The 14,197-nt window shown below is 31.0% G+C and overlaps 1 protein-coding gene and 1 long non-coding RNA gene across 2 annotated transcripts in view; one reads left to right on the forward strand and one right to left on the reverse strand.

Annotated features, from left to right (window-relative positions):
* Positions 1–251: 251 nt before the first annotated feature.
* Positions 252–14,197, reverse strand: part of LOC139523635 (ras-related protein Ral-B-like) — a 36,929-nt gene continuing 22,983 nt past the window's right edge. The window contains exons 2-4 of the mRNA XM_071317799.1: positions 12,642–12,724; positions 6,305–6,488; positions 252–1,460 (exon numbers count right to left, since the gene is read on the reverse strand). Of these exons, the coding sequence (XP_071173900.1) occupies positions 1,216–1,460; positions 6,305–6,488; positions 12,642–12,724 (512 nt within the window). The 3' untranslated portion in view covers positions 252–1,215. The remainder of the gene's footprint in view (positions 1,461–6,304; positions 6,489–12,641; positions 12,725–14,197) is intronic.
* On the forward strand, positions 1,528–3,488 carry LOC139523637 (uncharacterized). The gene is made up of 2 exons (XR_011664656.1): positions 1,528–2,542; positions 3,123–3,488. It is a non-coding gene; the product is annotated as an uncharacterized lncRNA (long non-coding RNA).

Raw genomic sequence — 14,197 nt, forward strand, 5'->3', positions numbered from 1 at the left:
GGTCTTCATTTACTCCTGTTTACTGAAATGTATGTCACATGATAAACTGCGGACTGAAATGTTCTAACACGAGGATATGATAACTAGCATGTAGGTCACAGGAGGATTTACTTACTGAAATGCATGTCAAACGAAGATCTGCTAATTAAAATGAATGACACACACTGACCTACTGATGGTGATGAGAAAAGGAAACTATGACAGAGTAAAATCTTGTTTATCAGTTGTCTAGAAACACAATAACAACAAACTATGTTTTTAACTTTTATTGTACAATCAACATCTGTTTAATTAAAATGTGTACACAGGCACTGTAAAACACATTGTCTGTCAACACAAAAATAGTTTCAAATGATTTTTCAAAAATGAATATGTCAATAATAAATCAAAAGTGATGTGAATGAACGAATGAATGATTAAATGATTGAAATTGTTTACTTCTTATCTATAATCGAGTGAAACTATAAATCGTCGCACTCGAGATGCAGATTGTCACAATTGTATTGCAAAAAATCATGGCAGTTTAAACAACAATGTTATGTTACAAATTCAATCAAACCTAAACATTGCAGCTATAAGAATTGTTGAAAACACACTGAGATTGAAAAAGACATTGAGGCAGAAATAAAATAAAAATGAAAAGTATCTTTTTATATGTATTTAACTCCATATTTATCAGCTACTCGTCGACATAAAACAAATCAATTTAGGTATATAACCGATTATTTTTAAAAGATGTCATATAACGACAAAACACAATATTAGTTGATATTTATTATAACTGTACAATTAAAATTCTGGACATCTAACATTCTAATGCTTGTATCCCAGAAACAAACACTAAGCTCCATATTTGCAGAATTAAGTATAAATGAATGTTATAATCCACAGATAATTTTAATGTAATTACTGAAAATTTCTTGCATTCAATTGCAATCATAGAAATAAAAATGTTTGAAAATATTAATTGCTCAAACATTATGAAATTATTGTTAGTCTATATTCTTCTATCAACAACTGCGAAAAAGTTCAATGAACATACACATAGTTGTACTAAGTATATGTGTTACATGTATGTGCCGCTCGTTTCAAGTACTAAAATATACTCTTAAACCTGTTTATTCACTATCACAAATATCATACCCATGTTCAATTTAGAACTATATACATATGAATCGAATAGATGCTTTCAAAATGAAGCATTTACATAAAATCTTATAAAACGTACAAGTTTTCACATGATTTTGAAAACGTGTCCTTCCCGAAGAGTTTGGTGAGCAATGATTTACTTTTCATAATGCATCCAATTTCCGTCCCGTGTGTTCGTTCCTTTTCGTCTTTCTTGTGTTTTAATCTAATCTGTTTCAATACTCCAACCAAAAGTTCGTCGATGTTGATGTTAAGCACTGTTGAGGTTTCAATAAACTTACAGTCGTATTGTACTGCTACAGGCTTTGCCTCTGTAAATATAACAGTTAATGAAATAATAACAGATAAATATGACAAATAATGAAATAATCGGTAACCTCATTGGTTGATATCTTTGGCGGAAGTACATGTGATACATCCTCATTCTTTCAATATCCAAGCTGTGGGAAGGTCGTGCTCCACGTGTTGTCTGCAAAGTAACTATATTCTTTAACTTTTACTTACATTTGCCTTGGTGGCAATATAGCCTTGGTGGCTTTAAGACCTTGGTGGTCATTTATATATGCCTTGGTGGCAAAAGACCTAGGTGGTCATTTATATATGCCTTGGTGGCAATAGACCTAGGTGGTCATTTTTATATGCCTTGGTGGCAATAGACCTAGGTGGTCATTTTTATGATTTTTTACATTTGCCTTGATGGCAACAATGAATTAAAAATACTAGCCTTGGGGGCGTCAAGACCTTGGTGGTCATTTATATTCGCCTTGGCGGCTTCTTGATAGAACTAGATGGTAATGTTTGACCTTGGTGGCAAAATGTTTTGGGATTTACACTTTAGGTAGTTGTTATTAACCAGGTGGTCAGATATTTGTTATACCGTTCGCCGGTTAAACGCAGGGAAAAGTGCTATCGCTATATAAAATATATGTGGAAGTGGGGGCTCTGGCCATTTTGTAAAATTGTAGTTGAAAGGAGAATAATAAATTATTTATAGGGTAAATAGTTTCTTTTGTTACTTTTGACTGTGTTGTGGCATTTTCATTTATTGTTACATCGTACATACTGATAGAAATGCTATTTAAAGACTTTGTTAGAAAAGAATAGAATTATTGAGAAAGTGGAATAATTTTGTGTGACATGTCACTTGATATTCATGTTTTTTATCGGAGTGATGTGTATTGAATTATAAGGTGTCTTCGTCGAGGTCCGCGTTCAGCGGTCTGTTTGATTGTACATAGAATTGAATATAATGTTTTTGTTTTCAGATGGTGTTACCTACAGCTTTGACAGGGTGACGAATGAAGGAGAAGTAATACTACATTGCACGCTGATTCATGTCAATGAGTTCGAACAACCTTTTTAAAAGGAAAGGATTTTTTCTAATCAGAATATGGTGAGAACAAATTGCAATTGAAGTAATGTTTTGATTTCTGAAAATAGGAAAATAATGAATGGGGAAAATATTGATAATACGCTAAATTATGTATGTCTGTGTAGAGAAAGGCAGAAGATGCCAATATGGCACGGTACTAAAAAAAATCTGTGATGGAAGCAGCTTTATGTTCAAATGAACCTATTTAAAAGTAATGCTGATAATTTTCCCGTAATTTCATGATGTTTTCTATTGGATGTGTATTTAATTTCATTGATGTGTTGAAATATGTCACAAAAATCTTTTTGTCATGGGAGATTAAATAATGGTTGCAATATTTTTGTTTTGTTTTGTTTTATCTAAATTAATAAATAAATATAATGTTGAATGATTTTGTATACTAGTACAAATGTATACTTAAATTTTATGTATAATGGTTGAATTTTTTAATTTAAATTTCTTTGTCTACAGTTCGAGGGACACTGATTCCCTAGTGGTTTTCCACGTGGATTGTAGGCAAGGGGATTTTTCCTTCTCAAAGTGTGACTAATGCTGTCTTTAGTACAAATAAACAATTTGTTATTGGTTAATATATTTTCAGCAGACATGTGAAGAAACGAGTGGAAATACAATTGTGAATGTTCCTGATTATGAAGTAAAGAGTGTGTTTGATTCAACAACAGTAAAGAAAGAGACAAGCCAGCATAGTTTACACTTGGAGGTTAAGTCCCTTTGCTTACAAGCTTTCCACATGCTGAAGATGTTTTTAGAATAATGACAATGTTCATTTTGATATGAGTTCATTGCCTTAACTCAACTTTTAAAAGTCCGTATGTGGTTAAATTCATGAGAATTTATTGAATTATGAACGATTTATAAAGAACTGTTTACATGCATCTTTAAATGTTTAGAAGTGTTTTAAAGTAATTTTAAAAGGAATAATATTTAATAAAAGTGTTGAATTTGTTTTGAGTATTGGGAATACTATTCCTTAAGGGAAAGCCTTGCTAGTGGTGTATTTTGAGATTGGCCTGCAAATATGCTGTATGGACTATAGAGTTTACTATGCCCATAACTTAACATGAACTGGATGCAAGATTATATCAATCACTGAGGATATGTGTATAACCTCATTGGTTGATATCTTTGGCGGAAGTACATGTGATACATCCTCATTCTTTTAATATCCAAGTGGTGGTTGGTTTAAGGGCTATATGTTTGGTCAGGCAATACATATTGCCTGTTTGGGTTGATGAGGTTCTTGATAAGTTCCACCCTCTCCCACCCATAAGTACCAAAATGTGGATATGTTTTTATATTTATATTTCAATATTGGTATTACATGTATGCATTTTGGGTTGATGAGTACGAGACAACATTAGAAAAACATGAGCATTACCATGGGATCATGTTGACAAAACAAACCTTCGCTTTATCGATTTTCAGGGGAAAGGTCAATTAGGGCAAGTGTATTGGCATGTTTGTGTTTGCTTTTTCATTACAATGGTAAAAATAAGATTATATATCTCGGATGACAATAATGTTGATTATAATGCTTCATTTTATGAGCTCCAGAGTAGTTTTATAACTGAAAAACAACTGTGCACTATATCCAGTGAGCTCTTCTGCATTGCATTGTGCATGGTAGTCCACATTTTGGATTCTGAAACGTTAAGATATTATCTTGTGTTCGGTTCTTTCCTCTAGAGTTTTCTATGCCCATAACTTAACATGAACTGGATGCAAGATTATATCAATCACTGAGGATATGTGTATGATAAAAGCTCGTTCACATATCAAGACACTATATATACATGTAGTTACATACTTGTTTCGGAATTTAGTTTCCTAACTTTTTTTTTATCAATTACCCGTTCGATAAACTATTTACAATATCAGTCGATTATCATGCATGATTATTACAGGACTTTTTATTGTATAACCAATTGTGTAGCATGTTGTTTTGATTATTATAGTCCTGTTATAAAGATTATTTCTATGAGGCCTCGCCCATTGTATATCAAATGTCGATCCTTATTTGCAATATCCACATGATACATTTAATATTATACACATTTTGTTAATAACCCAAACATATGAATTATAACACCATATTAGCTACTCAATATTGCACTGTGTAGCGCCTATCTTAATTCAGCTATAGCATGTGTATAGTATTGTATACAATGTAAAATGTCCATTTGTCTTATTTCTAAAACGGGTACATATGTATCCTTTTGATTTTGGAGTTCCAATCCATTTAGTGACATCTTAAGTTACAATAGTCGTATTAGAAATGAACAATACGTATATCGCAAATCCACTGACTGGGCCGATTTACGTGCTTACTGATATCATTCCTTCGTAGTGTTTAGATTTTTAGTGGATGTATGTTGTTTTGCGTCAATTGTCTTGTATAATCAGCAGATAATGAGTATAATGTGGTCATCACATTATGACGTTCAAAAATGTTTCCACGAAATCGTGTCCCAATATTTGAGCATATGTTGACATACTAACTTTAAAAATCGTATACTACACAGAAATATAATCTGGATAACCTTGGATAACAGTGAAGGTGATATTTCACCTGGAGCCATCAATGGCTTCTTTTATTTCATTCAAAGCTGTTTTGTTCCAGGTGAGAGTTATCTTTTTGACATTGTTTTAGATCTTTTTTTTTAAATTTTGTATTTATATACATGTAGTCTCATAGGTCAAACTTTTACGTTTGGTATATTTTAATTTGTTTTTGTCGTTATGTCTTTTTGTTCGATTACAGCCATTTCAATTGATATTTTATTGTGTCTTTTTATGTTGTAATGTTACTCAACTGTTTCAACTTAGGGTGCATATTGGCGACTGTAAGAACGTTCAAACCTGCTGCATTTGTATCCATGTTTAGTGGTTGTGGTTTGTTGATGCGGTTTATTAGTGTATTTAGGCCATACTTTAAATTGTAATTGTTCACTTTTTACACATTGTGGCTTGGATGGAGAGTTGTTTCATTGTCACTCATATAACATCTCATTTCTATTCATACTAATAAAATTTCTCGAAAATAGAAAAAATCATCATTCATTGATGTTAAAGAGAATGCAAAAGACGAAATCGTTGGTGCTAATCAAAATTGTTAACGACTTTATAAAACTTTACCAGTTCAAAAGTCTCTTCACTTTAAGGGTTAAATAGCTAGCAATTCACTCTTTTTGATGCAATGAACTAATACGATTAGTTTCAGTCATTTTTTGTTAATGTTTGATATCAGTGTGAATTGAGAATTTCTCTATGTGTTAGTTACGTTATATACATGCACAAAGGTATACAATATTTAAAAACAAATTAAAGGTGCTTTCAAAAGTATAGAACTATCCAATGCTTTGAATGGCATACTTTAAAAGTGATTGATTAAATGAAGACCGTCATGCAATTAGCACAGCTGGTTGATAAAAATGCTCAATAACAATAGCATTAAAGCCATTACAGAAACGGCGGTGAAATCCCCTTTAATGTCTATTTTCCAAACTTAATTACTCCAATCGGTAATTCTGCTGGTACAGAAAAACAGGTCATATTGGCATAGTTTTTCAATTAAATTAGAAAGTCACATAATTGCATCATTAACTTTCCAATTAAGAGTACTTTTTCATGATATCCTATTTTAAACTTAAAGTTCCCGAGGTCGGATTTAAAACAAAATTGAACTAGTTTCCATAATTCGAGTACTTCAATGTGATAAGATGCATTTTGTACACAAAGTAGGTGTTATTGAATAATAATTACCTTCAGCCTGTATATGTCTTGTTCTAACAAGGTCACTTTTATTGCCAACTAATATCATGGCTGATTTTTTATGCTTCTCTTTTCGAAGATGATACAAAATATCCACAGCTCTATCAAACGTCTTTCTATCATCAATTGAATAAACAACTACGTAGCAATCGTATCCTCCTTCTACTTGATCAGCCTAAAAGATAAAAAAAACATTTTTTATAAGATCAAGTACATCCATGAAATCAAAAACCGACGATTATTAGATGTTTGATTAACGTTCATTGGAAACTATTTATGGAATGTTATATAAGCGAATGAATGACCCCTACGTGTATGTTCTACCCAGTTTAACGACTGGGATACATGAAGGAAAAAAATATAAACTGCTACTAGCTGTGAATGTTTTTTTTTTGGATATGAGCAGAACGTTTACTAGCTTGCATATGCATAGCTACTTATGAATCACTCAGAGAGATGTCACACGTGTTCTTAAACTGCGAACAACATGATATCCTACTGACCAGAAATGACTTCATTTGGTTACAATTTGTCCTTCAAATTTTAAATAAGTACCTAGATACTCTTTGGTGGTCATAGTAATTCAAGTTGCTTCAAAAGAAGAGTAATGGGTCCTCTGCTGTGCCAAAAATATATTAATATGATTACAAACCAGTTGAAAATATTCATTAATGGAATTTTCATGAAAACCATAATTGATAAAGACCATCACAAATAATCATATCAGCAAACATTTAGAAATGGCAAAGTAATGGACTAGTCTTACTTCAGAGAAAGAAAGAAAATATATTGTAAAGATTGACCTTCGGGGAAAAGAGGGAGAGACTAATAGCAACATGACACATGTAATAGAGAGTGAGCGAGCTAAGCAACATGGCTATAATATTTTGAAAAGCAGAAAAAAAGCTAGACACGTACATGTAGCTGTCTCGTTTACAAACCCATATGATGATGACTACGTTAGTCAGACGTCTACTCTGTCTTGTTTCATACATTGACGTGCATATTGAGTACAGGAAAAAACGCAATATTAAATACAAAATGTGGCACTAATTTATTAGATTATAAAGCTTTAAGAATGGCAAACACTTTCCCCAATGAAGATTTGGTAATTTTGGTCTTTAATACAAATTTGGCTTCAAGATGCACTGTAATCATAAGTAATGAAAATATATGAAGGCACTTGTGTTGCTTCAAGCTTATCGTTAGTAGGAAATGTATGACCCTAGCGCACTAATATAGCTTCAGGCTCAACAAATGAAGTAAATGAATAATTTAAATACACCAGGAACTTTCACTTATATTTTATTATCATCTAATAGATGAAAGTAACATCAAATTTAGAAGAATACAATACATTTTGTTTTGAAGAGCATTACTTAAGGAACTCAATTTGGGTTAATGTTTAATTAACGTTACCCTTATCAAACGCATGCATAAATAATACAGTTTGTATCTATTAATTGTGAATTGAAATTGTAAATCCTTTCCTTCAAAAGAGTTGATGATTTTCAAGTCAAAGTCGTCATGTTATAGGATTTAAAAGAATAATTTCTACTCTGTTAATTCGTTTTAGATGGTTATTTTGTGGGACATAATGTGCATGCATTTAATAATGCGCTTTATTATTATTGAGCATCAAAACGTTTGAACTTTTTTCACTATTTTTTTTCAGAATCTTACATACATGTAGGGGCATTACTTAAACAAGTAATTTTTTTAAGTTACTTATATAAGTATTTTTTGTTTTTGAAAATAAAAAAATTACTTAATAGAGTTATTTTAAATTTCAATAAAACATAGACTAAATGTAGTTTTGATGAGTTTTTACATAATTTCATATCATAAAGTTAAGAATTCATTAGAGAGGATTGTAGAGATGAAGGGTTACTTTAAAAATTATGACATAAATATTACTCGAATAAGTTATTTGATACATTTTTAATAAAATTAGTATTAAAACTTATTTAAGGAACATGTGCACTTGGCTTGGGTTACAAATTATAAATAACTTCAAGTCTTAATCAATTCACAAGTATTTATCTATTTATATCAGTCTACCTTCAAGATTTTGGAGAACAATGAGAATTTAATTGTCCCAGGATACAAATTTTTGACCAAGAAGCGTCGGTATGAAAGACAAGTGCGTCAGAAAGGCAATTAGTGTTTCAGAAGGATTAGATTTAATATGTCAGGGGAAAAATAACCAGATGACTGTGAAAAATTGTTAAACCTAGTAAAATCTGTATTATTGGACACCTATAAAAATAATATTCAGAAAAGTTACTTATATAAGTAACATTTAAAATAGCCTCGTTTTCAACATTACTTGAATAGGTAATTTTAATTGTTACTTGTTTAAGTAATGCCCCTGACATGATGTAAGCGTATGTGTTATGCTGCAAATGGGGCAGTACTTGTAGTGAATTTTCAAGCGATATTTTATGAATAATTCAAATAACAAAACATCTAACTGAAAAGTAAACTATTTAAATTACTGAACTCCGAAGAAAATTTAAAACGGAAAGTCCATAATCCTATGTCAAAATAAAAAGATCTAATAAAATTAACGGTACCAATTTTCTTGCACCAGATGCGCATTTCGACAATACATGTCTCTTCAGTTATGCTCGTGACCAAAATGTTTGAAATCCAAAGCTTATATAAAAGATGAAGAACTATAATCCAAAAGGTCCAAAAAGTATAGCCAAATTCGTGAAAGGAATCAGAGCTTTGCATGAGGGAGATACATTCCTTAATTTATAATAATTTCTAATATTTTGTAACAGCAAATTTTAATAACACAAAAATTCCGTATTTTCATGCCAGTACCGAAGTACTGGCTACTGGGCTGGTGATACCCTCGGGGACTAATAGTCCACCAGCAGAGGCATAGACCCAGTGGTAGTAATAAAATTGACGGTACCAATTTTCTTGCACCAGATGCGCATTTCGACAATACATGTCTCTTCAGTGATGCTCGTGACCAAAATGTTTGAAATCCAAAGCTTATATAAAAGATGAAGAGCTATAATCCAAAAGGTCCAAAAAAGTATAGCCAAATTCGTGAAAGGAATCAGGGCTTTGCATGAGGGAGATACATTCCTTAATTTATAATAATTTCTAATATTTTGTAACAGCAAATTTTAATAACACAAAAATTCCGTATTTTCATGCCAATACCGAAGTACTGGCTACTGGGCTGGTGATACCCTCGGGGACTAATAGTTCACCAGCAGAGGCATCGACCCAGTGGTAGTAATACAATTAACGGTACCAATTTTCTTGCACCAGATGCGCATTTCGACAATACATGTCACATCAAACGCATAGATAGAAACTGTCATATTCCTGACTTGGTACAGGCATTTTCAATTTCCTAATTTTATATTTAAAAAAAAAAATCTAAATCCACGTCAAAATCTTTCATCAAGATATCTTATCTTATATTTAAGAAACAAAACTTAAATCCACGTCATAATCTTTCATCAAGATACCTACTAGTAAAACATTAAATAAATGCAATACTCTTTGTTTGTTATCATTAAGCTTGCTGCACTCATCATTTTCATGGTTGTTTTCTCCTTTTCGACCGTTGTTTATTAGATTGTTGCGTACATTTTGTATTGCTTTTTATTTTATGTTCTTTTATACCTTATATAAAACCACTAGTTGAGATCTTTGGAAAAACCTTTAAATCAGCAACTTATTTCAGTTTAATTATCTTCACTAATTTGATTTTTTTCTTAATCTCTCTGCACTAGTTGTTTCTATTTACGGAGAATTTGCATGTTTCAGAAACGCATACAGGCAGTAAGTTGACAAATAAATTATGATTTGCATGCAAAACTTTTATTTCCATAGCAACATTTGAAATCAATCTGACAATTGTTGGTCCTCAATGTTCTTTAACTCCGACTGTATTTGTCTTTATTATCTTCTTTTGATTTGAGCGTAACTGATGAGTCATTTGTAGACTCGAAAACCTGTCTTCATCAATTGCTACATTAAGTATGAAATGCAACATATGTGGTAATATGGAATTTATAAAAACTTGATCATGACTTTTTAAAATGAGCGTCTTCGCGGAGATCTTACAAAATATTTAAGACTTCCGTTTCTCTGTGCTTGCAGAGGAGGTACTAGAGTTACCATTACTTTAACCTCCCTGATCTCCAGTAATAATTTTCAATACTGACTTGGGAATGACGTCAATGTGATATCATGCTTTGGATTGTTGAATTCAAGTATACACTTTTAATTGCATTGACCATACCTAATTAAAAGGTCTCTTTTCATAACGTAATGTTTAGGAATAATATGTTTTCTTCAATAAGAACAAGGTATTAAAGATGAAAGATTTCAATTCATTTTGTCTTTGATAAGTTATTATGACAAGTACATGTATAGCGTCATCTGAAATGGATTATTATTTTCCTAAGATGACATGTTAAATGGACAAAGGGAAAAACAAAGTTATATTGACACTTTAAATCTATAGTTTGAAATGAACCCTTCGTGTCAATATCATTTTAGCTAACGCTGGTATAATGTTGAGAAGACAAATATTATTCATTAAGGATTGTATATACATTTGTATACGTCATTCATTTAAATCGAGCCGCCGTGTCAAAATGAAGATATTTACAATACGATGTCAATATTATAATTTTCCGGTGAAAATAAAAAAACTTAACTAATTCAGTGGTAAACGTCAAACAATTTTGCAATTATATTCAATGCGAGAAATTCAAAACTGATTGTAGAATTATTAATATTTTTATTTGTCAATTTTGTTGTTTTCTGTGATGCATGTTTTCATAGGTTTAGCTCTTAGATCCAAATTATTGCCATGTTAACCTGATATATCTTTTTTTTAAATTGCTTGTCCAATTCTGTTGAGAGGTGTATAACGGAGCCATAAACAACGGTCATAAAAGCCATAAAACACTGAAAAGGCCTGTATCAAGTCAGAAATCTGAAAATATGTCTTGTCCGATAGAATATCATACATAATATTTATAAACTCATGGATAATGTAGGTCATTCATCTATCTTTCATCATTATTTATCAGCTTGATAGTGATTTTATACTTTAAATACGATCACATTACTTATTAGTAGAGATTAGGAAATAGAACGTAAATGTCTCGCGGGGTAAAGCAGGAAAAAACTTGTAAAAGAAAGAGGTTAATAAATCATTCAAGGGCTTTGATAATTGTACAACAATATACAGTTATACATATATACACTTATTCATAATATGATGCTTATATTTTATAATTTATATTATTTGTTGTCTTAAAAATTGTCCGATGATTCAATGTTTCAAACTGTTTTTAATTGTAAACGCAAATGTTTTTATTCACTGATTTTGTATATGTACATTATATAAGCTTTATTGCTTTCGAATAAAGGATTATAATTGTTATTACTATGAATTCTGGCACAGATATTTGATAAAGATCGAACATTCATTACATCTTTCATGGAAGAATCAAATCCCATACATGTGTTAAGTCGAAAAGAGACCGCAAAAGTATGGTGAAAGGAGAACCAGAGACTAGAAAAAAGAATGAGAAATAAAGACAACTACTTCTGAAGGCTAGTCATGAGGAATGAGAATATGTCTCGCCATTCATAGTATATAGTATATATCATAAAATTGTCATTATTTGCTACTATTGATATTGTTAATATGTCATTCTCGATTAAGGATAAATTTTGAATACATGACATTTTGATCAACATAAGTTTTATATTTACAGCAAACTTATCTCGGCCTCCCCATAGGTTTGTTGAACACCATATTGAAGAACCTTGGCTGTCTAAAACTTGTAAATATTAAACAGAACAGAAAAAGAAAATAAGTAGATCCCTTTCACATTTCATGTAATTAGTAATCAGTTTGGTTTGATCCCACTTTTCCGATAACACAACATAATAGTACATTTGAATGCAATTGCGAGATCAGTTTGTTATGGTTCATGTATCTAAATGAAACAAGTCCGTTGTAGAAACAGATATATTTTGTTTTCATTATACTAATTATATGTATAGCCACTATCAAATTGCCAGCAGATTTACGAACTAAATTAGTTTGTAAATCAACGATAGTAAATAGCCGTAATTAAGTCAATAGGAAAGTGTCCATCAGTCATATCGACTTTTCTAGCTCTCTAATAAAGAAATTGTCATGGTCATTTGGGTACAGATGATGTTTTGTAATTTAATTCTATCTTTGTCTGAAGAATATATTTTTGTATTTCTGGGTTGTGTTTATAAGACTTCATTGATCGTGATTACAGAAAGCTTTAAACTAACTTACCAAATCTGATTCAAGATCAACAAACTCCATTGTGGATTCCTCTGCGTCTAGAAGAACAGAAACCATTTTTTCTTGTTCGCTATCTGGAAAAAAATGATGAAATAAATTAATTATTAAATAAAAAATTTGTAATATAAAATGAGAAATTGTGGTATGATTGCCAATCCGACAAATATCTAACAGAATTTAAGCAACTTTGTGTCAATAATAAATAAATAATTTCTTCAATAATAAGCAAATCCCATTCCTATAAATTATCTACAAAAAACCCCGTTATGACCAATGTGAAACAATTTAAAGCGAAAAGTATCAAAATAAACGACAACATAAGTTAAGACAAAACATAAACACAAAAATAAATATGACAAATTGTAACCAAACACAACCATTGAAAACGAGGCTCCTGACTTTGCACAGTTGCATATAAAATAGTATGAGATTATAGAAACATGTTGTAAGCAATCAGTTCTTAAAACAGTGTGGTAATAGCACAATATAAGAACACACTGTAAAAATCAGTTAAAATGACTAGACTTATAAGATCGGCACGAAACATCAAGACAAAATAGACGAAGTATCGAACTTTAAGTACTTGCAAGCTGAAAGCAAGTGCAAAGCCAATAACAACTGATTAATAAATCATGTTCATTACCATTAGGGTATTCAATGTTTGTAAAAGTAATTTATATAATTATGATATGCAAGCCTTAATTCTTCCATTTGTTTTAAATGAAATTAAAAAACCTTGATATACTTATTATCGAAAAAGTACATTGACATTAAGTGGCAAATTAAACAGCAATTTCTCTATTTTATAACACAAAAGAACAATTATTGAAAACAGACTGATACAGTATAACTGACGAGTCTTATGGGACAAGCGTAATCATTTATCCGGAATCAAAATCAATTTGATGCACCAAGACAAATAATAATACGCTTGATCATGGATAACATTATGTTCGTGTATGTTTTGGTCGAGAATTATCGAGCAATGAGTTATTGTCAATAAAAAAACATTCTAAGCGAACTTAACGCAATAAATCGTGCATCAGGAAACCTTATTTTCTAATATCATAAAGCAATAAAGAACGATTCACTGAGCGCATTATTTCTGCCGGTTACTTCTTAAAGATACAATGTAAATGAATATTATTATATAATATTTTATTATAGTCAAGGTTACCCAACGAGTTACATTATTTTATTGTTTATCTTTCTATGCCATACATCGTGTTTGTTTAATTTTTTATAACGTAAACTCGTTTTGAAATAGTTCTTTAAACTCTGTTTGACTTAACAAACTTTTTAATTTTAGTCTGACAATTTGAGCTGGCTTTCATTAACCCTGTACTGTTTTTTACGGTTCGATTTGACCAGTGTGACGTTGGTTTGTCAAATAAGAAGACGAAATAGTACATAACTACTTAAAATTTGTGTTTGTCGTTTTCTTTATTGCCTATGACATTATAATGACATTGTATTACTAAGTTCGTTTTCGACTGTTGAGTTATGAGTTATGAGTATACTATAAAGTCTTCCGTCTCTTTTTTGTA

Source organism: Mytilus edulis, chromosome 5, assembly GCF_963676685.1.
Source record: "Mytilus edulis chromosome 5, xbMytEdul2.2, whole genome shotgun sequence".
In the NCBI taxonomy this organism is placed as follows: domain Eukaryota; kingdom Metazoa; phylum Mollusca; class Bivalvia; order Mytilida; family Mytilidae; genus Mytilus; species Mytilus edulis.